The sequence below is a fragment of the Chanos chanos genome, chromosome 9 (genome assembly GCF_902362185.1).
Source record: "Chanos chanos chromosome 9, fChaCha1.1, whole genome shotgun sequence".
Taxonomy (NCBI): domain Eukaryota; kingdom Metazoa; phylum Chordata; class Actinopteri; order Gonorynchiformes; family Chanidae; genus Chanos; species Chanos chanos.
The window spans coordinates 15,795,786-15,820,786 of NC_044503.1; the positions used below are offsets into that span (position 1 = coordinate 15,795,786).

The following is a 25,001-nucleotide window of genomic DNA, read 5'->3' on the forward strand; positions in this document are numbered from 1 at the left end:
GTATACACATGAGGGACCTATAAACAGTCATGACGTTTCATATGGTAAACTCTCTGTATGCCTGAATGGGGTAAGCCTACTGAACAGCATGAGTTGGTTGCTATTATATTAATGAATTAGATCATAATGCGGTGTTTACTCCATATGCATGAAGAACTTTTCGCACAGTTTCAGTGAAAAGACGTTCCTGTTAACATGTTGACATGATTGTGAGGATGAAAATTAATTCATGATATGAGCTCATAGCAAGTGTTACAAATATTATGGCTATGTCATAGAGAATCGTTCATACATTAACAGCATTCCACACTCACCGTTAGTCTTTTCCCATAATAGTAATTAGTTCCAACTCCTAAGACAGCCAACATTCTGTCTGGGCAGATTCAATGAAGAAACTGAGCAATGGTCATTGAGTTCAATGTGATTCAGAGATTCGAAAGATCTTCACTCTTCAGGATTAAAATTTCTCAGCGGCCACTTTCTGCCAAACCGTTCATTGCGCGACGCCACTCCTGCCAAGATATTCAATTTTCAATTAACGTAAAGCTCCCTGACTGTGGACAAATACAGTGGGAATAGTCAGCTGCAACATCAGCAGACACATCCTATACTCCTCTGGGATTACTTCAAAGTCGTATTTCACTCAACAGAAAAAAAAGAACGAAGAAGAAGAGGAAAAAAAAAAAAAAAAATATATATATATATATATATATATATATATATATATATATACAAAAATATATATACACACAGACATATTGCTGCAAATGGTGCGCTGCCTTCTAAAAACAATAGCTGCAAGTAATAAATGACTATTCTGTTAAACTACCTTGGTGGGGGGAAAAAACACAGTTGGAGGGAAAGCCCAATTCCTCACAAGCTATTACTGTTAAATAATTCTGTCTGGGGGGGCTCTTATCAGGAGGGAGAACTCAGACTGAGTCTAAAAGTGTGACTGAAGGGCTGTAGCATTTTGTTTTACTGATTTGTTACCAGAGTGTTTTTCCTCTTTAGATTATGGTGTCCTTGTTAAACTGGAGTCATCCTTTATGCTTTTTGTAAGTTTGTCTGGTGTGGAGCACACAGGCGAGTCCTGAGGGGCAGCTTCATGGATGAATCAAAACCAGAAATGTTCTGGCCCACAGAATTTTGGCTGGCAAGGGGGAGGGGGCTATTTCAAGCTCACCCATTGCGTGCTTCTATCTGAAACAGAAGTGAAAAAGGAGTATTGAGACACTTATTTGGAGATCCCTGGTTATAAGAATGAAAGTATGCCACAACCCACCCCTCCCACACACACACACCCACCCACACACACACACACAGACACCTCAATCAGACATCTTCACAGCACAGATGGCTGCCAAAAAAAAAAGAGAGAGAGGTGGAGTGTAAAATGAGAAAACAAAACTGAAAAAGAGAAATGAGAGATTAACAAACAGCAGGGGAGGAGGAAATGAGATGTGTCCAATAGAAAGGCACGAGTGCTCTGGCCTCTCTGTTGTTGCATAACTTGTCACAGTTTGAGTTATCAAAAAGAGAGAAGATGGGGCAAAAGAGTGAGCTTGAGAGAAGTTCCCCAGATGAGGTCTTAGTTCAGTAGAAGTTGGGGTTATATTGACTCTTGATTTACAGGAAGAGAGACTGACCAGAATCTCAGACATGAAACACAGAGTGAAACTAGCCCCCAAAGCAAAGAACAAGGTGTTTGTGTTTAGGTAGAACTGGCGCAGGACATGGATCACACAAAAAGAGGAACTATAGGGGTTTCGTTATGGTACAAACTCTACTGTGGGTACAGTTTAAACTAGATTGCATTTGTTTGAACAGGTTGATTTGGTCATTGTCCACCAGTAGTTTGTGAGAATTCCTGACCTCAGCTGTGGATATTTTGAGTCATTTACTGAGCAGTTTAATTGTCTGTACATCTGTTTCTGTCCAGCATTGTTTACTTATCACTCTATAGATAACAGGTGAAACTTTTCTTCACTTCTAAAGAAGGGAGTCCTCCTTTCTCCACATACGAACCTCCTATGACAAATGCATCTTATTAATTAAACTGTCAACATTATCTAATATGATATTTCAGTAGAGTGGTATTTACCCATATCTCCCCCATTTATTTTGGATTTTCAATATTTATATCTAATCACGGCTTCTGTTGGCTGACTTAGCACAAATAATGTCATATCTTGTCTTCAAAACCAAGAGTAAAAGTCTCTGCTTCATCCCTCCTGCTGTGAGAATGGAGGAGAACAGAATCGACAAAATTAAGCGTCACTCAGTTAACTTTGCGCTAGCAAATAAATAGGAATAATTTTAACTGTCAACGCTGTCAAAACTATTAATGCCACAAACCATCAGTGTTTTTTTTTTTAAAATGTTCTAAGCGTACAATACAAAAGAGAGAGAGAGACAGAGAGAGAATTCCAAATGTCTGATCGAAAGAAGGGCGGCATGGTGGTGCAGTGGTTAGCACTGTCGCCTCCTGGGTTTGATTCCCAGCTTGTCAGCTAGGGTCCTTTCTGTGTGGAGTTTGCATGTTCTCCCCATGTCTGAGTGGGTTTCCGCCGGGAGCTCCGGTTTCCTCCCACAGTCCAGAGACATATATGTCAGGTGAATTGGATATTCTAAAATTTCCCCTAAGTGTGTATGTGTGCCTGAATGTGTTTGTCTGTGTGTCTGCCCTGCGATGGACTAGCGACCTGTCTAGGGTGTTTCTCCACCTTTCGCCTAATGAGCGCTGGGACAGGCTCGAGGACCCCACGACCCTAATTAAAATAAGCGGCTTGGAAAATGAATAAATGAATCAATAAATGAATCAATGAATGAATGATTGAAAGAAATGTCTGAGGTACCGACAAACACAGAGGTGAAGGTTTTAGTGAACCCATATGTTAAAATGGGAGAGCTTCCCCTTTTAAAGACATGACCCAGTGAGTGCAGTATCTCAGGAAAATAAGACCTGCATATCTCACAGTGGAAAACTCCAATCAGCAAGGAGTGTTGTATAACAATGACTATGGAACGATCTGCCTTAAACCACTGAATCAGTCAATATGCTGCGTGGAGAATTTTTTATGTTTTAATTTTATCCTTCAGGAAACTGGGAGTAAGTCAGTCTTCTGAAACATGGCTCATTTCAATAGTAAAACACTCAGGGGCAGATGGTGTACTGAGGAAGTATAAATAACCCTTAAATTGCCACATGACAGAAAGAGATACAGCTCTTCACTGCCTTTAGACAGGCTTTCCCCCCACACACTGACACGCCCCTTCGGTTATACATACACACACGCACACACACATGCCTGATCTTACACACGGTCACTACACATAAATATACATGCACATGAATGCATACTCTTGCCATCTCTCTCTCTCTCTCTCTCTCTCTCTCTCTCTCAGACACGCACACACACACACAGAGATGTACAATGAAAGGACACATCTCTTTCTGAGCTCAGTGTAAGATATCATTTCTTTTCTGGTCCCCATCTTGTCTTGTCAAGTTCACCCATCTGGCGCTAATCGGCAAGATCTCCTTTCTCGCCTGGGTGATGAGTGTCTGTTTGTGGGCATGTATCCACAGATAGAGACGTGTGAATGTCAGTCTGTGCGAGTGAACGTGTATGTTAGCTGTGTGTGTGTGTGTGTGTGTGTGTGCTGGAAACATTGTGTATGTATAAGTGAATGTGTGATGTTCTTTGAGGCAGGGGGAGAGGGAGAGTGATGGGACAGAATGACAGCCCACCCGTATGCAGTACAGCCATGATACCCTCTCTCCTGTGGTTTCTCACTGAGGTCCCTCTGTTTTCTACCCTCTCCAAACACATCTATCTCTATCTCTATCTCTCCTTGGTTTGCTTATTAAATCTATTTTTTTTAATTCTCTTTCTTCCCTAATTCATCAACAATTCACCATACTCATTTTTTTTTCATTTTTGTTTCAGTTAAACATGTGGAATTAGAATGCACCCAGGAAGGGAAATAAAGAGTTTTTATTATTAACCTGGTTTTATGCTACTGTTTCCTCAGGCTAACAGTGGAGCATCATGATTGCAAGTGACCCCATCATTTACCTTATCCAGACATTACTACAGCTTATTAACAAAATACATGCTTTGCTGGTGTTTAGAAAATCAGACTTTGGAAATGTTTAAAGAATTAAGCTCAGAAACAAAGTTTTATATTTAAATTTACCCCTAAGCAGAATGTCATATTTAAACCACAACTTAAACATTTTCATGGCATTTATCATTATATATAGTATCTAGCAACTTCAAGTTTTCTGTGATTACAAAAAAACAAAAACAAAAACAACAACAACAACAAACATCTGTGATAGAAAAAATTAGTTCACTGGGTTTTCTATCCTTCCATTTTAATTGCAGGGTATATTGAATAATTTTACTATGATCTGTAGCCAACAGTTCAGAGCCAGAGCTTGGAGCCAGCATAGGACCCACATGGAACGTTAGCCAGGGAGGGGCTCAGGTCTCCACCACACCCAATAATTAAATGTAAGCAGGTATTTTACTTACATAAACAAATTAAACAGTCAAATCAAGATTTACTATAACAGTAACTAAATTTGATGTACTTTCTTATGTGAGAGCTGAAGAGTTTGACTCTTCTCTTTTAGTTTCGCTAGTACAAAGGAAAAAAAGGGAGAAAATAGTAACATCCTGTAAAATGCATAGACTTTCACTGTGATGTTTTTCTGAGTTTTGCTGTGTCTGTCATCAGTAGACTTGTTATGACTTGGCATGATTTTAACATTTTGTGTGGTTGTGAGTATTCTACTATGACACAAATTGTAAAGAGGATACTCTAAATGTTGTCATTGTAGGATTACATTCCATATCACATGACATTAAAACGTAGCTTCAATATTTATGTTACTTTTGAGTGGGACCACAAAAGGAATAGAAAATAAATGCACAACGGCTATATGCTTTCACTTCTCTCCTTTTAGAATCTAGCTATGGAAAGTTAATCTTGCCTGTAGAGGCTGTGTATATGACTGTGTGACTATTTAGCACAAGTTGGCCAGTCCTTTGGCCACGAATATAAAAATGAGTAAGTATTTTCAATCAAACATAAATGAATCAAAACAGATGTACTCTCGTGAATTCTTTTTAATATGATGTACAAATTATGTCATATAAACAAAAAAATCTACATCTTTAGATGAAGTTTCATTTTAAATATTGAGACAATTTTCATTACTAAAAACATTTAAGAAAAGGTTACTACTACTAATGTTTTCACACCTGCTAAGCACATCACATTGCATTTCATCACAATGGCCATACCAGTGTACAAAAAGTCTAAAATGTAATCTAAAAAAATCTAAAATGTAATAAATGACATGACTTGCATGGACAAATAGTAACTTACTGTAAAATACATTAAACTGCCCCATTGTAGACATCAGAACAGTTGGTGGTTTTCATCAGTGCCACTGAAAATATGAGGCTTGTTAACCAGTTTTAGAAAAGAAAAAAAAAACAGGCCAGAAAAGGTAACAGGGTGCTAAATGAAGACAGATTAGTGTGTTATGACTGTTTACTGTTTTCAGTAACTTGTTATAATCACAGTCAACTTTGAATGACCCCACTGAAAAAGTGGACTTGCATCTTATAAGGCTTAGGACTAAATTTACTGGCTAAATGACCAAATGCTCAAGTGCCATCCTTTTTCTCCCTTTCAGTCATGTTTCCATATCTCTATCTCTATCATGGAGAGGCTTGAAATGCAGTATCAGAAATCAAAATGCAGCAATCAGAAAAAGTCCATTCTCTGACATGGGTTTTCCATTTACCATTATATTCAATTTTACAAAAAAACAACAACAGCAACAACAAAAAAAACAATATTGAACATTTTTTCTGTATAGAAAAGGTACTAAAACAGCAACAAGTTTGATCTAATTGTTGGTTTTGTTGGCAAAATCTTGTTCACCATTTAACGTAAGCTTTAAATGTCTAATGTTCAAATGTGTAATGTTTAAATGTCTAATGTTTAAAAGTTGAATGTTTAAATGTCTAATGTTCAAATGCCTAATGTTTAAATGTCTAATTTTTAAATGTGTAATGTTTAAATGTCTAATGTTTAAAAGTTGAATGTTTAAATATCTAATGTTCAAATGCCTAATGTTTAAATGTGTAATGTTTAAATGTGTACTGTTTAAATGTCTAATGTTCAAATGCCTAATGTTTAAATGTCTAATTTTTAAATGTGTAATGTTTAAATGCCTAATGTTTAAATGTCTAATTTTTAAATGTGTAATGTTTAAATGCAGGGCTGCTGCTACATATTCATGCTTCATACACTGTGCGTAGGGCACCAAGTGCCGGAGCAGGCACCAAAACATTAACTACACTAGTCACATGAAAAATGCACAGGTCAGAAGTCTGCCAAATACATGTAAAAGCTTATTTGAGGCTGTCATCGGCAACCAAACAACCAAAAGCAAATCCCTGGCTCATATTGTCAAATCTACAAAAAACAGCAATTAAGTCTGCTTTTGTACTCTATTCATTAACACATAATGTAAGTATCTTTTTATGAAATTTAATGGAAAAGCAATCAGAGAAATATTTGTATTATCCACTTAGATTTGTGTGCAGAGTGTTTTATGATTTGTCTCTGAAATACATTTGCTATAGCATGTGAGGGGATTTTCATTCCAAACCTGACAACGGGCACACAATGTAAATATCTTTTTGTTTATTCTGATGGAGTAATAACCAGAGAGGCATTTTGACTATCCATGTTTTTTTTGTGTTCAAATGGTTTTGTAATTAGCCTGTGACACACGTTAGCTGTAAACTGGGATTTTCATTCCAAACCTGACAGCCAATAGAAAACCGCAAGACTTATTTCTCAAACCCACGAACTTGTGACTTTTCTTCTGTTATGTGTGACTAATTGTACAGTTCTGTTTGTCTTACTAGTATTTATTTATATTTATTCATCTATTTATTTTAATATTAAACATTGACAACAAAAATACAATTCTTCTGTCTGTATTGTTGTAGAAGATTGCACTTTCACATATTTGTGTGTGGGTTTTTTTTTTTTTACTTGTTCTAGAATTAGTTCTATAGTGTAATATATGCTGTTACTGTATAGTTCTGGTTTTCATAATTGTAACACTGATAATGAAAAAATATTTTCTTCAGTTTAAAGAAGTTTTTTTTTTGTCTTTTGGGGGTGACAGGGGCACAGCACCACAAAGCAATTACACTTAGGGCACCCAAATGGCCAGCAGCAGCCCTGTTTAAATGTTTAAATGATTATTTACTCAAATGACGATTTTACTAAGTTGTTTTTTTTCAGAGAGAAGTTTCTCTTGTTAAAGACAAAGGATAAAGCACAGAGTAAAGAAGAGTACAAAAATTAATACTAAATTAATACTAAAAGTTGACATCTAGACTATGGGCATATCTTTCATCAGTACAGAAATGATGGGATTGGGATAGAACACATTTGTTTCCTCCTTCCTATGGGTTTGTATCTTCTGGATTCGTTCCCTGACTCACAATAAGTCATGTGATAGAAAGCTCTCCATGATGTTTTTGTCATAGAATTGTTTGTTGTCTGAAGCCAGAGACATGCGTAAGTGATTCCAGAACAGCGGCTGGGCCCGTGGGTTCCTGGACCAGGACACAACTGACTTCTTACACAGCCTCTTTCTCATCTGGAGATATTTTAGCTTGGGAAACAGAGGATCCAACAAAACAAGAACTGCCACATCTACCTTCTCATCCAGCAACCTCTGCTGTACAAGGAGAAATGATTGCCGGACCACCCCACTTACCCGAGCGTACCCATTTGGATTAGTGAGTATAAATACGGTTTTCTTGCTGTTGTAAACTGCATTGTGAAGGTTCTCAATGCACGAAACGCCTGGTACCCAGTCTCGCTCCTCCAAGCATAGCCTGAACCTCCTCCTCCCACTGGTTTCTAGGTTGATGATCATTTCATTGTAGATCCAATCCCTAACTGCCTGGTTCTTTGTGTCAAATACCACAAATGCATCAAACTGGCCATCTTCCTTGCTGTTACCATTAAGCGGGGTGTAGCCCTTGTGTCCTGCCCAAAGTATCTGGATGCAGTACCACAGGTCCCAGCCATAAAGGTGTCTCATAAGTGGGAGAGAAGTCACTAAAATAATCAAAAGGAGCGTAGATAGGAAGGCCACACTGCCAAATATCTCCTGGCAGGAACGTGGGTCTATAGACAAGACATTTACCCCACGCTGTGATTCTGGGAACTCACATCGGACATCTGTGGTCAGGTGTGGGACATTAACAGGGGTCTTTCGCAGAAATTCGGCAAACCAGGAACTGGAGCAGCTGCAAGTGAAAGGGTTCACATGCAATGTCAGTTTGCAAGGTAATCTGTGGCAGATGTCAGTGACACCTCGTACTGCAGGAGGAAAGCTTAAGAACTCAAGAGTCATGAGCTGGTTATTGTTTAGCATAAGGTTCTTAAGGGCTGTTGCCTGGCTGAAGAAGGCCTCTGGAATTGCATTGATACGGTTATGGCTCAGGTCCAAGCTCGTGAGATTGGGTCCAAATTGAATGGCAATGTCGGGTAAGTCTGAAAGATGGTTTCCGCTGAGGTTCAGATAGCAGAGTTTACCTAGAACTGAGATGTTTCTCCACGGGAAGTAATTTAGCAGGTTGGAATCAACTCTGAGCACACGTAGACTTGGAGGAAGGTTGATAAATGCCTCTGGGGAAAATGATATGAGCTGGTTCTGGGATATGTCCAGATGTGTAAGGTTAGTTAAATTCTGGAAGAAGTGTAAATATTGATCACCCCTTGAGTCCCACATGATGTCCAGACGATTCCCGGAGAAAAATAAATATTTAAGGGAAGCACTTGTCAGATTTTTGGATATCCGAATGCCAATGTTGTTGTTTGAAAGACTTAGTGCTTCCAGCGAGGTCAGTTTTTTCAGGAATGTGAAGTTGTGACCCATTCCCCGCATAAGGAAATGGAATTCATTATTGCTGAGATCCAGAGCTTTCAGAGTGGGTGCTAACTCCTGGAAGGCCTCCTCAAAATACAGGTCAATGCGGTTATATGCCAGGTTAAGGTATGACAGGTTGCTAAGGGGAGAAAATTGCTGGCCATTTAAGGTTTGACTCATATAGTTGTAGGACAGGTCTAAGCACTCAGCTTTTTCTATACCTCTAAAGACACTTGCATTTAAGAGTGGGATGTTATTCTGGGATAGATCAAAAAATATCTTTTTCTTGCAGAGCTGTGCTTGAAAAAACTTCATGGAATAACCCAGGGGACATGCATCCTCTCCGCCGATCTCCTGTCCAGATTGTAGTCTTTCATTGTCGGAGTCTACAAGATTACGGGTCTGATCATTCTCTCTATTAACTTGTATCAGGGGGTTTGACTGCCATTCAGTATGTTTGGCTGAGCTGCATGGATTAAAGCTAATCATATTCTGGGACAGCACCACCTTTTTCAGAGCTTTTAACTGGTTGAGGGCACTCATGTTGCAAGAATTGATGAAGTTCATGCGCAACTCCAGGTACTCAAGCCCTGGCAAGCGGATAAGATGCTCAATACTCCGGTTGGTTAGCTGATGAAAGAAAAACCCACTCAGAAATAGGTACCTTAATGAAGTCATTTTGCCAATGGAAGGTGACAGGACTAGTTCAGAAAAGCTTTTAAGCGGCTCATAGTTATAACGAAGGTTCAGTGATTGGACCTTTGGTAACTCCTGGAAAAAGGTGCCATTTTGAATGGGATAGGCAAGAAGGTTGTCTGAGAGGTCAAGAGTCTGAAGCTTTTTTAGTGGGGCAAAGAGTCCATGGGTAATAGAGCGGAGGGAGTTACCTCGGAGGCTGAGGGTAGTTAGTGATTCAGCCTGGCCATGAAAGGCACGTGGATGCAGTTGGAGAGCTGTGTCGTTGGGGCATGGGAAGCATGGCTGAGCAGCATGGTCGCATCGTTGGCAGTTCCACGCCAGGTCGAGGTAGTAAAGCCGGGTAAGGTTTGCAAAGGAGTCCTCTGTGATTTCTGTGATGTTGTTCTCTTGTAAGTCCAGGCTTTCCAGGGAACGGGGGAGGTTTGTGGGAATATATGTCACGTTGCTGAAACCAAGGGTGAGGTTCTGAAGCTCTGGCAGGTCCTGAAACACCCGTGGGCTAATGAAGAAGGCCTGGTTGCAGGGGTTGGCATAGTAGCAGTTTTTTGCAAGTAGTAGCTGTTTGAGGAATGGCGTACCTAGAGGTTGGTCAATGTAAAAGAGGTGGTTATATTCCAGTCCCAGGATCCTAAGGTGTTCTGGTAGAAGAGGGATGGAAGTTAAGCTATTTCCTGCTAACAGGAGTGAGCTGAGGTTCTTGAGGCTGACGAAAGCGTTCGGATCTATTGTCAGATTGCATGATGGTGTGTGCAGTGACTTAAGTCGATCTGGCAGACAGTTCCAGCTCAGACTAAGTGACTGTAGGTTCGGTATGCCTGTGAAGTCATCATGCTTGATCTGACGAATCCGATTTCCATCTAGGTTCAGTGATACAACAGAGAGAGATTTGATCCGAGGAACCCTTGTGAGGTTTCTTTGCTGGCAGTCTACAGAAAAGTCACCATGCCAGGTGATTTTATCATCACATGGGAAGAATTTGGGATTTGCAGTGTTGACCAAGGGTGCCTGGTAGCATATTAAGAAGACGATGATTCCAAGAATGAACATGACCTGGGTGAGATTTACACAAGTGTGAACTCAGATGATTAAAGGAAAAGAGTACAGAAATGGAATTACTGAAGTTAATGCTCAATTCTGCTGATCTGCGATCCATTTAGATGAAAATTTTGGTTCAAAGTCATAGTTCACAGGTTTTACTTTGATTTTGTTTTTATTTTCCATATTTTCTATGTAACTTTAGTGCTGTACATTAATGAACTATAACTCCTCCAACTTGATTATAATCCAAATTTTGCAATTATCAGAATACTTAACAAAATCTATACCTGTATCATATTCTGCTGCACTTAAAAAAGTAAAAAAAAAAAAAAAAAGTAAGTCTACATGTAGAATACACATTTCTGGAGCCTGTATGGTGTTGTGTAATATTATTCAAACAGATCTTGGATATACTGAGACATAACCTTTGCAGGTCATTGATTATGGATTACTATACAATAATGTTTTCATTTTATTTTTCAAACTTCTTTTAAAAACAATACCTAGTTAAATAAAGTGAAAAAAACTTTACTCTTTTAAACTGGTTACAATAAATTAAAATTATTTTAAGAAGTTTCATAAAAATATATTATTTTTAGAAAACCAGTTCCTCCATATTTTTCACAGTAATATTATTAGAGAGAAGAAAACATAGACAATTGTGTGGACTGAGAACCCATACTATGTGCAATGTTTTTTTTTTTAAGTTTTTCAATAGGACTTTAAGATTACCACTAAGTCTCCAGTAATAATAATAAACAATAAAAGGGCCATAGCAGAAAGTTAGAGGCAGAACATCATTAGAAAATACTACCAATCTACACCATTAACTCATCACAAATGACCTCTGTTCGTATCAAAATAGATTAATACATAATTAAATACATAACAAATTAATTAATAAATAAAAATTGCCCTACCCATGAAAGTGATGGAAAAGCTCCAAGTAAGATCTCTAGTAAATGTGTTCTTCTGGCCAAGCCAAAAGACTCCACTGATAACACAACCTCTTTACATTACATGCAAATTTTCCAAGAAGTGAGAGTATCTCATGGGTATACACATACACGTCATTTAAAGCACAGATGTTCTGCAAATTCATCAGTACACTTTAACAGAGGAGGAAGTCATTTTAATCTGGCAACGATATTGTGTAACCACATCACGCTCCACCAAGATGCAAAAAAAGATGGCTTTATTCTTCCTCTTAATGGCTGCACACAAAAAAAATTCAGTTCATCTGTTTTTTCTTTAATTAATAGCATATCATTAAATCTTCAAAATGTGTCAAATGGTAATTCAGTTAATGAGCTTTAATGTATTAATCTGTGTACATTACCAATGGCTATTCCCAAAGTAAAGAAATGCCCCAAAATAAAAGAAAAAGAGCGAAGACTGAAAGTTAACATTACCTTGGTCATATTAATACATCTCTGAGAACAAGGGGAAAAAAATTACATTGGTTTTATCAATACATCTCTGAGAACGAGGGAAAAAAAGAAAGAAATGGTGCTTGAATCACATTTCCAGATCGACAGTATTTAAAATTGAAACAGAAAGGTTAGAAATCAAACAGATCCCCCCCCCCCCCCCCGTTATCATTTATAAATGTGTGCAGAAGATGGATGAACTTGTGGGGGGTTTTCATAGAAACAGATATCAGTGAGGAGAAGACTCTGCCTCCCTGTGGAGATGTCTGTGTTGTCAGCTCACGCCCAAAAGTGCAGGCAGAACTCTCATTTCAACAGAAGAAGGAGAAGAGGCGTTAGAAAAGAGAGAGAATGATGGAGACCATTTTGACAAGAGATGAAAAAAAAAAACAACACACACACATACGCACACATAAACACACACACCATGTTTCATAAAGAGAGAGAATTTTATTGAAAAACATCCATGGTTAACTGTGACATCAAAAATCATTAGAATAAAGGTTCATGCTTCTACAGCAGTCTCGGGTGAAGCACACATGAGGCTCTGGTAGTGTGTAAAGCTCAGCAGACAGTTACAGCCTGTTCTGCTTCTTAATGTTAGCCTAAAGGACTAGGCTTTGGCTTAGGACGTAAGTCAAAGCCTAAAATCATGTCTACCACCAGATGACAAGTTCACAAATTAATAATATTTTGGAGGAGAATGGGATTGTTAAAAACCCTCACCAGTGGATAGAATTTGTCTGAATATCTAGATTAGTCACATTGGGCAGAATTTCTAGAAAGAACAGTAATAATCGACAGATGACTGTTTATGCAAATGATTTTGTGTAAAAGGAAGTCGTTGGATATGTCAAACTTGGAAAGAAAATATGAAAGTAACAACTCGACAAACAATCCGAAACAAGAGGAGTGTGCACCATAAAGTTTTGTGACAATTAATATCATAGCACTCCCTGTGAGCAGCTGGTTGAAGTAAGTCTGGGTTTGAGAAATGCTTGCTTTGGACTATTTGTTGAATCTCTTGCAAGGGAACCACCTAAACAGAAATTAATCATTAAAAAAAGAATCACCCTTTGTCACATGAACAAGCCCGTTAATGATAAGTGCTTTAAAGAGCTCACGTCAACACCATTGCTATAATAACCTTGTTACAGAGCAGATGTTAAAACCGTGTATTCTGGAACAGTCCCTGTACCAACTAAAACTGAAACAGGCAGTGCTGCAGTGCGACCTGAAAAAGCCAGTTGAAGACTTTCCACTTGCGACAGGACCTGAGGGAGGGTGTTAACTGACTGATGCCCCAGAGGAGAAATGCTTGATGATCCACAGGGCAATGTTCATGAACCTGTCTGATTCGCAGTCAACTTTGGACAGTGCGTGGTTATTGCCCGGGTACCAGAGCAACCTGAAAAAGTAATTCATGTTCAAGTCATTCATGTCCCATTAACACAAAAATGGGCTTGATTGGAGCACGTGTTTAAAAGAAGAATAAATAAAATAAAATTTACAAATGCCACAGACAGCAGCACAGCACTGCTCCACAATATATGAATTGTCTAAAAGCATACAGTTGCTCTTTTAAGTAAGCATAACTCAAAATTTACGGACTACATTACCCAGAAACCTATATGCCCCCATAATTTTGGCTTACCTGACTGGTACCTGCAGAGCCTTTAGGGATTTGTAGTATTCAATGCCTTGTTTGCTGGGCACACGTTTGTCATCCTCGCCCAGGGTTAACAATACTGGTGTCTTAACCTGAAGTAAACAATGGTTAAAATTCACAAGCTAACATTAACCTGGTTGGGAAAAAAACAAGATAACAGTGTCTACATTTGTGAGACTCACACGTACATTAAAAGAAAAATACCTTTGTGACATGTTTGATGGGTGATTTGTTCAACATCTTCTCCAAATGAGCAGGATCAGGGATGCAGTTAGTGTTATAATCAATACCAGCCTCCACCATACACCTGTCAACAAATGCACACAAAGACACACACACAAGGGTAGACGCAGAAAGAGAGAGTGAGATTCAACCACTTACAGAGAAACTCATTACCATACCCTTCAATAAAAATTATGAGTTCATTAATACCCAAAAATATCAGTATTTATTATTTTAACTGTGGTGTCTTAACCGCACTATTATTAATGGTCCAATAACATTCCAAAGGCTCATAGAGCAGGTTTTATTCCCTCTTCAACCAGAGGTTAAAGCGTTAAAGCATTAAAGAAAAATGTATGCAGCTGTGCAGTGATACATCTCATACCACTGATCTAGGGTTTAGTAACAGGCCATCAAGTTTCTCTGGCATTACCACTGGACTAAACCTGAACTACTGTCCCCACAGTGCAGTAGAATGTCATTACCAGTCAGGGATGTCGGTGCTTCCCACCATAGAGGCCATGTTAACAACAGGGTTTTGAGCCACACACGCCTTGTAGAAATCCGGGTACTGGCCAATCAGATGGCACGCCAGGAAGCCACCGTGAGACCCTCCCACGACCGCCACCTTCCTCTCGTCAAAGACGTCTCCCTTCAGCACGCTCTCCACAGCAAACTACACAGAAACAGCAAGTTTTTAAAGCTTGTTTACTGAGCAGAAGTAGGGAGCTGGTGTTTGATTGGTTCAGATAGGGTTTAGAGCAGTAAGGGTTTAGAGCAGGGTTTTTGTGAGGATCCAAAAAAAAAACAAAAAAACAAAAAAACCCTCCCCAGCCCAGTTAGTCAGGTCTAGACTCCTCACCAAAACGCACAGTTCAGATTCAGGACCTGTTTAACAGTACAACTATGCTAAAATTAAAAAAAAAAAAAAGGCTATAGATGTGAAGGTGAAAAGAGGGAATGATTACTGCACTGTTATTACTGTAAAAATAAAGACAGTGACCGATTTAAAACTACTGATTCTCTTAAATCATAATTACGATGATTATGATATTGATGATCATTTTTCAAGTGTTAATTTCCCAGAACTGCACAGAACCATCCCAGAGTGTTATTTTCAATCCAGCATTAAAGTCAATCATGAGAGGGGATTGTTTTCAACACAACCCATAGCTGGATTTACTCGGTTTAGTGTAGATTAAATTAACACTACAGTGCATTAACATTACACACAACTGACACTCTTAAGGGAACAAAGTTGAATTTGGTATGATCTTAATTTGTTGGTTTACCTGCACATCCTTGACATCTTGGGAGCCCACGTTTCCAGGCAACGAGAGAATGCTGTCCTGGCCGAAGCCCAGGGAACCTCGGTAATTCACTGCATCAAAACAACAACACACAAAAAACATCAGACTTATGCCAAACAAACACAATGCTCAACAAGCTTTGGGCTGGATTCCTGAAAGATTAGACTTCCCCTGTAATCAGAAGGTTATGTCTTTATGGGTAAACAAGGCTGTCTTTTTTCTCTCTCTCTCTGTCTGTCCCTCTCACACACAAGAGGAGGATAGGAGACAACACTTGAAAGACAGCGCTAAACCACACGAGACCAGGCTTAGCCAATCAATATGCAGAACTTGTCAACTCCAGGTTGTCTAACAGGGGACAATAATCTGGACTTAAGCACTTAACCCGAGCCATATCCAATCAATAGCAGACTTAACTCTTCCACCTGGTTCATCCAATCAATTCTTCAAATAGACAGACCACAAACAGAGGTGACCACACGCATGTCCAATCAGTTCCAGAGATTAAACAACCAATAACCTCAGGTTAAGTCAGACAGTCTCTGTTTGACCACCAGGTAACAGCACAACACAAAGCAAATAACAGAAAAAAAGGAGAAGAAAAATGATGCGCCAACACAGTTCTTGTGATGAGTTGTAGTAATGAAGGTGGGAATGAACTCACCCAGTAAGACAGCAAAGCCCAATCTACAGAGAACAGCAGAAGACAGGAGCCAGTCTGCCACAAACACCGAATGCGGGCCACCTGCCAGAGGGAGAGAGAGAGAGAGAGAAATAGGGGGAGGGGTCACTCACACCAAAGCAGCACAAAATTGAAAACCCAGATCAAAACTCTGAGTCCTTTATAGACAGTGTTTTTTTTTCATAAACTAAGAGAAATCTGACACAGCATGCATAGGACTGTCCATCCATACTCTATCACACATTATCTCAGACTGGTGTTGTGTCATCTTGTCTTTATACAGACTGACTGTCTATCTGTACTCTATCACACATCATCTCAGACTGGTGCTGTGTTATATTGTCTTTATACAGACCATGTGGGATGACTATGAGTGGTGTTTTCACCCCCTCTTTGGTTTCCTTTGGTTTCAGCAGAATACCATCAAAGTCCAAGCCAGCTGGTAGGACAGAGAAAACAGCTGTAAAGTAACTGAAATAAACAGTTGAGCAGCTGAGAGGGGAAAAAAAAATGTATATTTAAATTTAGATTCAACAAAATACAATCAAGTAGTTTTTTCTTTGGTGGAGGCTGAACCATCCATTTCTAGTGAATATCAAATTTGTTTGTAACACACTGAATCATTAAAATCTTCAAAACTTATATGAAAAACAGGCAGTAAAATACAGGTAACACCAACATAAAGTAATATAATGTAGAGGCTTTGAACTCACGGTATTGGCTGTTGTCCTGCTCAGGAGGCGGGGTAAAGTTCAGAATCTGCCAGTCAATTTCTGGCAGGATCTGCGTTTCTTCCAGGGTGACCCAAGACACCTCTGCATCTGAGCCGCGAGGGGGCAGAAACCCCACCCTCTGCAAAACACAAAGACTCTCATTAACATTAATACACACTAGGGTTTTTCATATTACTAGAGCCCGACCGATAAATCGACGTGCCGATATTATTGGCCGATATGAACTAACTACAGATAAATCTGTGTCCGCGTTTATAACAGCCAATAAATGACAATTAAAAAAGAGATAGAAGATAGATCCTTTAACCATGTTATGCCATTCATGTCAGCCATGCCTGGTTTTGCTGCAGTAACATGAAAGCCTGTACAGTCAACCATCAAAATTACATTGACATGGGGACAGACATTACATTAGCTGTTGACAAACCATAGGTCTATTTATGAAACAGCATGGTAGTTCTAGTGAGTAAACAAATAACGGTCCTGTCATTTCTCCCTGGTCACTTCTAAATATTTTCTCTGCCAACATCGCTTACAGCGCCTTGTAACGCTGTCCATCGCTAAATTAGGTCACTGATAAAGCAAGCTAATGCCATGTTTATCAGTGAAAGACCGCTAACATTAATGAGTGATTAAACTGTAGCGTTTATCTTATTCTGCCTAAATGAGGCAATGATAAATATATCTGCGACTCGCTTGTCTGTAGTTACAGTCGGTGCATTGGGAATTATTAAACCAGAGGGGACACATAAACAAACGTGAGCTGAACAAGTACCTAACATGGCTTGGTAGCCAAACAAAGTTATCTACTTTCTCTTTCAAATGTGTAGTGTGAAATCCCAAAGTCGCAAGTCTTCGATATGATATGACTACAGTCATGTAGTATTAGATGCATTCAGCAGCAGCGTTTACTCTAGCTCACTGTATCAGTTTAAAGCATTATTTATCAAAACTTTAATATAATTTGTTGTTCCTTTGTTCAAAGTACTACTTATGACAATAAAACAATTTTATTTTTAAACTGCATGATGTCATGTTATCTTGGTGAGGACTCTTACATAGCTACACATAACAAATGTTAGGGAAAATTTTTGTTTATGTTATGTGTTTCTGGGTAAAAAAAAAAAAAAAAAGAATATTGGCCGATATATCATTATCGGATTTTTAAATCATCAAATATCGAATCGGTATCGGTCTGAAAAATCCTATATCGGTCGGGCGCTACACATTACTATACAGCACAACGCAGAGCAGATAAATCCGAGCAAACAGGCTCAAATACAAGAACTGACACTTTCAGAGAGCTTCCACCAACTGTCAAAATACCATCCATCTGAGGACATCAGCCTCTATGGCCCTAACAAAGCAGTTTGAGCCAAGAATAGTTTTTGCATATTTGGCATAAAAAAGCCTTTGGAGTGTGTTAGTCAGTTCAGTCTGCAGTGGCTGTATCTGGAAGTGTATGTGTGAGCTAAGACTGTGGCCGGGAATGGGTGGGTTTTAAGGGCCAGAGGTGAGATTACCAGGTTGGGTGGGCAGTTTGGGGAGGAACAGTTCACCACCATCAGGTCCCTCTGGATTGTCAAGAGACACCAGCTCCCAAACTCAGACTCTGCAGAAGAATTAAATCGCCTCTAGATGAGTATGACTGGACAGGAAATGAACAAAGCAAAGAATGAAGGAGAAGAATTTATGTGTATTAAACTCACTTGAGGTTAGAGATCTCACTTCGCCCGTGGAAATATCAACCATCAGGATATCCTTAAAACAAGAAGACACTTTCTTTTTAAAGAAACAATTTAAATGTTATCTAGTTAGTTACAAGTCAGTTAGAAGTCCCCTTCCTTCCTCAAGCATCACATATTGTGTCAAAGTGTTAAATAAAATGTCAGGTCACACACACGTACACGCAAGCACACGCACGCGCGCGCACGCACACACTCACACACACACACACACACACACACACACACACACACACACACACACACACAAAGCCTATTGAAATAAGGTCTCTAACTATCGTCACTGTGACGACTGTTGCCAAGATGTCTGTCTCCATGGAAGCGGTTGCTGTGGCAAGAGTGCTGCCATAGTGACTGTTGCTAGGTCCCATACCTTGCGGCTCCTCTGAGCACAGGATATGAGCACCCGCTGGCTGTCAGCCGACCAGCAGAGCGAGGACAGCATGGAGCTGTATATCCCAGTGAATCCATCTGAAAACACAACCCCCCCACACACACACACACACACAGACACACAGACATGCACGCACAGACACAGAGATGCACACACACAGACACACCTGAGTAAAATGCACTGGTTTCAGGCCTGCTCCCAGTTACTAAATGAACAGAAGTTGAATGTTTCAGAAGATAACACAGTATAACATATGACGAATAGTTAAAACCATGTGTCATAAATATTGACCCATAAACAAACACATACACACACACTCTACCTTCTCGTGGTCTGTTGACTATATCCATAATCACTGAGGTCTTCTTTGTGTACCAGTCATACTAGGGACAAAAGACAAAATGCAAACAGATACAGTCACATGTTGTTTTGAGGGCCTATTCAAATCTCTATTAAAACAGAAATGTGTAACAAATAAAAACTGACCATGCAGAGTTTACTGCACTGTTGATGTGGACCATAGACACCACACTGCAGATACACGATCCTACACATGTCTGGGCTCAGCCGTGGAGAACAAACTGCATCTGAATCAGACGATAACAGCTCTAAAAGAGAGGAGAGGAGAGGAGAGGAGAGGAGAGGAGAGGAGAGGAGAGGAGAGGAAAGGAGAGGAGAGGAGAGGAGAGGACATTACCATTACTTTCTGAGTACTACGTAGAAAATGTTACTGAAATATTAAAATTGAATAGTGACCTACCATAACTGCCACTGGTCAGGTCCAAATAAAACAGAGAGGACCTGAGAGAAGAGTGAAAAGAGCATGTTAGTGATGAGCTGTCTAACCCAGAGAAGAACTCTCATCTCATCTCCTCTTTTCACTGGACCAGACAACACACTGTTGTCTACCTTCTGTTTGGGCAATGTCTCAAGCCCAGTCTAAAGGGCTCGTGCCACCAGCCCACAAACACCACGCCCGTGTCGCCAGGAGCCCAGAAAGCCTGTGGACAAGAGAGAGAGGGAACACACATATTCACTCATTCGTTCGTCCTATCATTCGTTTCTACTCGAAATGAGACCGTTTTTCCAGCTGCGGCAGTGAATTTTTTTTCTGTTTGGGATCCACGGCGCGTACCTGTCCCGGGGAGATGTTGTCTGGGATTCCCTCCAGCACAGAGACGTTACTGCCCTCGATGTCCAACACACACAGCACAGGCCTACTCTTACTCACTAGGGCTTCACCCCAGTCCTCATAATACACAAACTGGTCCCCCTGAGAGAGAGACACACACGCACACGCACACGCACGCACACAGAGACAGTGTTACAAAAACAGAAACTATATGCTCACACAAATGTTCACACTATGAACCATATATAACTTACATAAACACAAACATGCAAATCATTTACCTTAATGACCTCGCTCTTCTTCTCAACCTTCATCGTTTCCTCCTCATCGCCAAGGGAACTGGATTCGCCAGACTCTGTCTAAAAGTGAGAGAGTAAGAGAGAGCGACAGAGTGAAAGAAAGGGAGAGAGTGGCAGACAGAGAAAGTGACAGACAGAGAGAGAGATTCTTTCAGCCTGCATTTCTTACAGTCTACATCTTCTCACAAATATCTCTGTTCTCTTCAGTTCTGACAGTTTTACAGGAAACACCTGGCAAGAACAAGGCTGTCACTGAGTCTCTGATTCTCTAGTCTGTATCACACCTCAAAGTAGGACTCCGTCTTTGGCCGTTTTTTCTCTGCCACGTACAGAAGGTGAGTCTCCGAGTGGGACCAGACCAGACAGCCAAACTGATCTAAACAAATAACAAAAAAACCATTCAGTAATTAGCACAGACACAGGAATGAACATATGGACATGCAGCAACCTCAACAAGAGCAAGTCACTATGAGGCACAGTTGGATTAATGAGTTAAAATACGAATTAAAATACTTTCCATATCTCTGATTATACAGTAAGGAATTACACACAGTGTTCATTATACTTAACAAGAATGGGAGACACACAGTCATTTGTCGGGCATGTGTCATTTGCAGCCAGTGCGATTTCTTTTGTTTATACATCATATTTCCATATGACTGAAATTCATTGTTATGACCACAGTTGATGACCACCATAAAAACAGATAATACAATCTTAGTGAGACGGGTTTCCTTGGTTGTCAAAAGCATCTCAAAGCTGAACTCTCAGTTTCTTGACTACTTTAGACATACATACAAATAAAGCAGAAATTGCAATGTTAATAAAGCAATTAGACCAGGCTTGAGACCGGAACAAAACATAACACACAGAGTCATTCACCATCTACTTTTTTACAAGAGCGTACCTTGTAGCTACATGCTGATTGTTGGTGTAGAGTTAGAGACTCTGTTCCCATGTGCCATTTGTGTTATCCATCGTCTAGCTCTGCATCAGTGGTCAGTCTCTCACCAGTGGCCCACTGTTGGCTGGGTATTTTTTGGTGGTGGACCGTTCTCATCCAAGCAGTGACTCTGATTTGTGTAAAACCCCAGCAACGCTGCTGGGCCTGTTATATCCATATCACTGTAACACCCACAACCATGACATGACCATGTCTGTGTGACTGCTGTGTCAAGAGGAGTCCGCCACCCCAATAATATCCAGTCGACAGCAGACCTACGGTCAGAAACTGACCGCTGATGAACAGGACAGAGGATGGCAACAGATGGGCTGTACCTGTACATCCATATAAGTGCACCTACAGGTTCGGTATACCTCAAGTGACCAGTGACTACAGGTCAAAGGTAGGTGTTTCTGTTATAGTGGCTGCTGAGTGTATACACATGCACAACCACAGTGATGTGGTGACCTAGGATCTGTTTGCCTCTTGCTGTATAAATGTATTTATTAGGTATCATCTGGGGAAAGAACTGACTCTAGATCAGTACTTTGACTCTCAGACACTTGATACACACTGAACCAGGTGGCTTCCATAAGGAATGAATGCAATACAGACCCTGAGCTTTCTCTCAAAAACGAACTCTTTCCCTATTCCCAGACGACGAAGAGTGACTCACCATCCTCGTAGACTTTGCCATGCTTCTTTAGTGCAGTCAGGTTCAGACTCTTTATTTTACTGTTCTTATGCCAGATCTGCAAATGAAGGCAGGAGAATAAAAAAAACAACAACATAAGAAAGTCTGAGAAGGATCTTCTTTGTGCTTAATGAGGCAAAAGTACAAAACAACCCCACTTTAGCCACACAGTTTTACAGTTCCGTGGACCAGTTTAAAACAAATAAATTCTCAGACTGCACAGACGAAAATTACATTTCTCAGCTTTCTAAGCAATCTCAAGTTACTTTCAGAGCCATTTCCATCTATATTGGCAGGATAAGCATATGATTTCCTCTATTAAACAGTCTCTGTGTGCTTTTAAGGGTCATTATGTGTGCCATTGCTCTGACTGAGAACTCAGTCACTCACCTCCAGGAACTGTTTGTCCTCCCCTTTGATGGAGCACTCACGAACAACTGCCTTCATCTCTCCGGAAGGAGAATCTTTGCTCAGCAGCCTAGACAAAAAACAAGGGAAGAGCACTTAGCAGGACTTAAAAACAGAATAAAAAAACATTTGTACGGTTTACCTGATACTGAGAAAGCGAAAACAAACAAACAACAACAAAAGAAAAAACTGTTCCCTGTACATGATAAGTAAAAAGCCCATGGCGCTCCCTCCCTGTCTGTGGATACAGGCTAGACTGTTAAAGCATGTTCTCTCTCAGTGTCCATGCTGAAAATGTGCAGCTCACATCCATTTGTAACTATTCTATAATTCAGCTTTGACCAGTTAAACAACACTGATCAGTCAAAAGCTGGAGAGCCAACAATGGATGTTTTGGATTCACGCTTTTGTCCGGGTCCGCATTCTAATTTGTCTCTCCATGTTAAAAAAAAAAAAAAAAAAAAAAAAAAAAGATAAAAATGAGCCACATCACAAAGACGACTATAATGGACATGACACAATGACAACTGCATGTGACAGAGATGATATGAAACCTCCCAGTCACACTCAACTTTCATACCCAACAGCATTAAAACATCCCGCTTGCTAAAGGACAGTAAATCCAGGGCAATCACAACACAGGCAATGAAACATTGCTTTCCACCTTTAATAAAGATTAAACACTGAACTAAAGATAGGTTTAAAAAAACATTAAGATGAATGTGAACCTCCGTCCTCTATATATACTGTGATGTGTGACGGCCCACAAATTGCTCTTAATGTCCAACAATTTCAACCCACATAAGTTTCAAATAATCGGTCAAGTGAGAGGGTGACATGTGATTCACAGTCAGTGGGGCACGAACGTACTCTCCCTTAATTTCAGTACAGTTCCCAGAGGGGCCTGAGTACACCACCGACTTGTCATCGTGAAAAACGATGTACTGGCGACAAAACTTGACATTCTCGTTCCTCTCCAGATCACGCTGACTCCATTCTGAAAGACAATCAGAGGTGTTAGTTTAGAGATGTGTACATATGGCTAGCGACTGCTGTTTTCCTCCTTCATTTGTTTAACACTTGTAAGAATTATGATATGACATTTTATACATAGTCACTTCATTATCTTCAGAGAGCATTTGATTTGTGCATGGAAAAACAATGCAAGCCTATGTAATGTAGCGCTAACATTACTCTTTAAAAGGGATGTAAGTGTCGTTAATTTCATTGCTAGGAGCGTTGTAACAGGCCAAGTACAACATCTGTACAATCACCTGTATAAATGTTGCTGCACTTTCCACCGTACTCAGAGGTGATCACTGGTCCAACGTCAGCCCGACTGAGAGATGGGAATCGACTGTGTTCCCGGAAAAATTTGGCAATCTCCTCCGGGTTTGCAACAACCTTGTCAGGGAGAGAGGCGTAACTTACACGGCGGCTGAACATAACAACCCGTCGTGCACTGCTTAACGTCACGCGCAAAGCTACGGTTAACATGTCAGCTGTCACAAATCGTCAGAATGGCCAGCGACAGATTAATTGAAAACGGTTCAATGACGGCTAACTTTCATCTAACCTGCTGCACAGGTCTAACACTTAATCAAAGCAACCAATCTGACAAACACCGGAGGAAAAATCCAACTAGGAAGCTCGTGAAAGTTTACAAGATAGAGTCGCGGCCACAGTTTATTCACTGACATGAACATACGGAAGTATAACTGGGTTTATTCAGTGACTTTTAACCCAGGTTCGCGCATTATAGGCAAAACATGTCCCAACGACTTCAACCTCTAATTTAACCCTGGTCGAACGCCAGGCGACTTTACTCAAATCTGCCTCAAGAACTTGCCCAACTTACATTAGCAAGCCACAAATAAGCCACTGAAAGAACAAAACATCAGCTTGCGAGCTATCTTAGTTAGTTTATGACCACGAAATCTCTGAACTAAGATAATGGAATTCTTTTCCCTCCTTGTCGACTCAGACATTTAACCCTGTGCCTCAGACCTGTCCAAACAAGATTATAAAACAGGAAAAATGAACAGACTTCATCTGTGTAAATAACTGTCGGTCTAACTACCTATCGGGTATAGCTAATTTACCAGGAAGCAATTAAAGGTAGCATCCCCAATCACAAAATCTCCACCAAGTTACTCAACTTAGCTACTTAAGCGACAGAATAGGAATAGGATCTCCAAACAACACTGTGACGGCCTTCCAGTGGGCTAGCATGTGTGCCTAGTCGGCATCGTCTTCACTACTGGATGCGTATAAACTGTTCTTTACTAACATGTTGAGAAATCATGTCAGTTTGAATGTGACTCCAAATAGTAGTGAATTCAGTTGCTTAAATCCTACCTGTGTATCCATAGCACTGGTAACATGAGAAGCTAAGTCACTAAACGCCAAAGCCTACGGAAGAGTAAGGTGGGATTCACCAACTGTAAATCATGGGGGGGTTGTTTTAAATGTTATCTCTAATAAATCACACAAATGCTCTCAACTGGATAAATGAACAGACTGCTTAAAACATATTAGTAATATTATAGAGCAGTACTCCAATCAATAAATGAAACAGGGACTTATTTTCGGGATTACAGACAATGGACCTGT

General features: G+C 40.0%; 2 protein-coding genes across 2 annotated transcripts; both read right to left on the reverse strand.

The window, feature by feature from the left end:
- Positions 1–7,546: 7,546 nt before the first annotated feature.
- tlr9 (toll-like receptor 9) lies at positions 7,547–10,735 on the reverse strand. The gene has a single exon (XM_030783903.1). The coding sequence runs from the start codon at positions 10,733–10,735 to the stop codon at positions 7,547–7,549; it is 3,189 nt and encodes a 1,062-aa protein (XP_030639763.1).
- A 1,862-nt stretch (positions 10,736–12,597) lies between these two features.
- LOC115820351 (acylamino-acid-releasing enzyme) lies at positions 12,598–24,793 on the reverse strand. The gene is made up of 23 exons (XM_030783904.1): positions 24,747–24,793; positions 23,663–23,792; positions 23,259–23,385; positions 22,371–22,458; positions 21,963–22,038; positions 20,628–20,719; positions 20,326–20,403; positions 20,048–20,185; positions 19,822–19,913; positions 19,673–19,713; positions 19,399–19,520; positions 19,235–19,295; positions 18,892–18,989; positions 18,483–18,534; positions 18,297–18,385; positions 16,753–16,891; positions 16,395–16,478; positions 16,022–16,102; positions 15,340–15,428; positions 14,533–14,723; positions 14,030–14,132; positions 13,811–13,917; positions 12,598–13,564 (listed from the first exon to the last, which is right to left on the reverse strand). The coding sequence occupies exons 1-23, from the start codon at positions 24,756–24,758 to the stop codon at positions 13,444–13,446; spliced, it is 2,211 nt and encodes a 736-aa protein (XP_030639764.1). The 5' UTR covers positions 24,759–24,793; the 3' UTR covers positions 12,598–13,443.
- Between the last annotated feature and the right edge of the window lie 208 nt (positions 24,794–25,001).

What these genes read in the sequence shown, in the direction of transcription:
- tlr9 (XM_030783903.1), bottom strand. Translation starts at nt 10,735, where the DNA reads ATGTTCATTCTTGGAATCATCGTCTTCTTAATATGCTACCAGGCACCC.
- LOC115820351 (XM_030783904.1), bottom strand. An exon ending in AGTCAACAGACCACGAGAAG is followed by an intron (nt 18,990 to 19,234) that starts GTAGAGTGTGTG and finishes TTGTGTTTTCAG; the next exon opens with ATGGATTCACTGGGATATAC. An exon ending in CCATCAAACATGTCACAAAG is followed by an intron (nt 13,918 to 14,029) that starts GTATTTTTCTTT and finishes TGTTTACTTCAG; the next exon opens with GTTAAGACACCAGTATTGTT.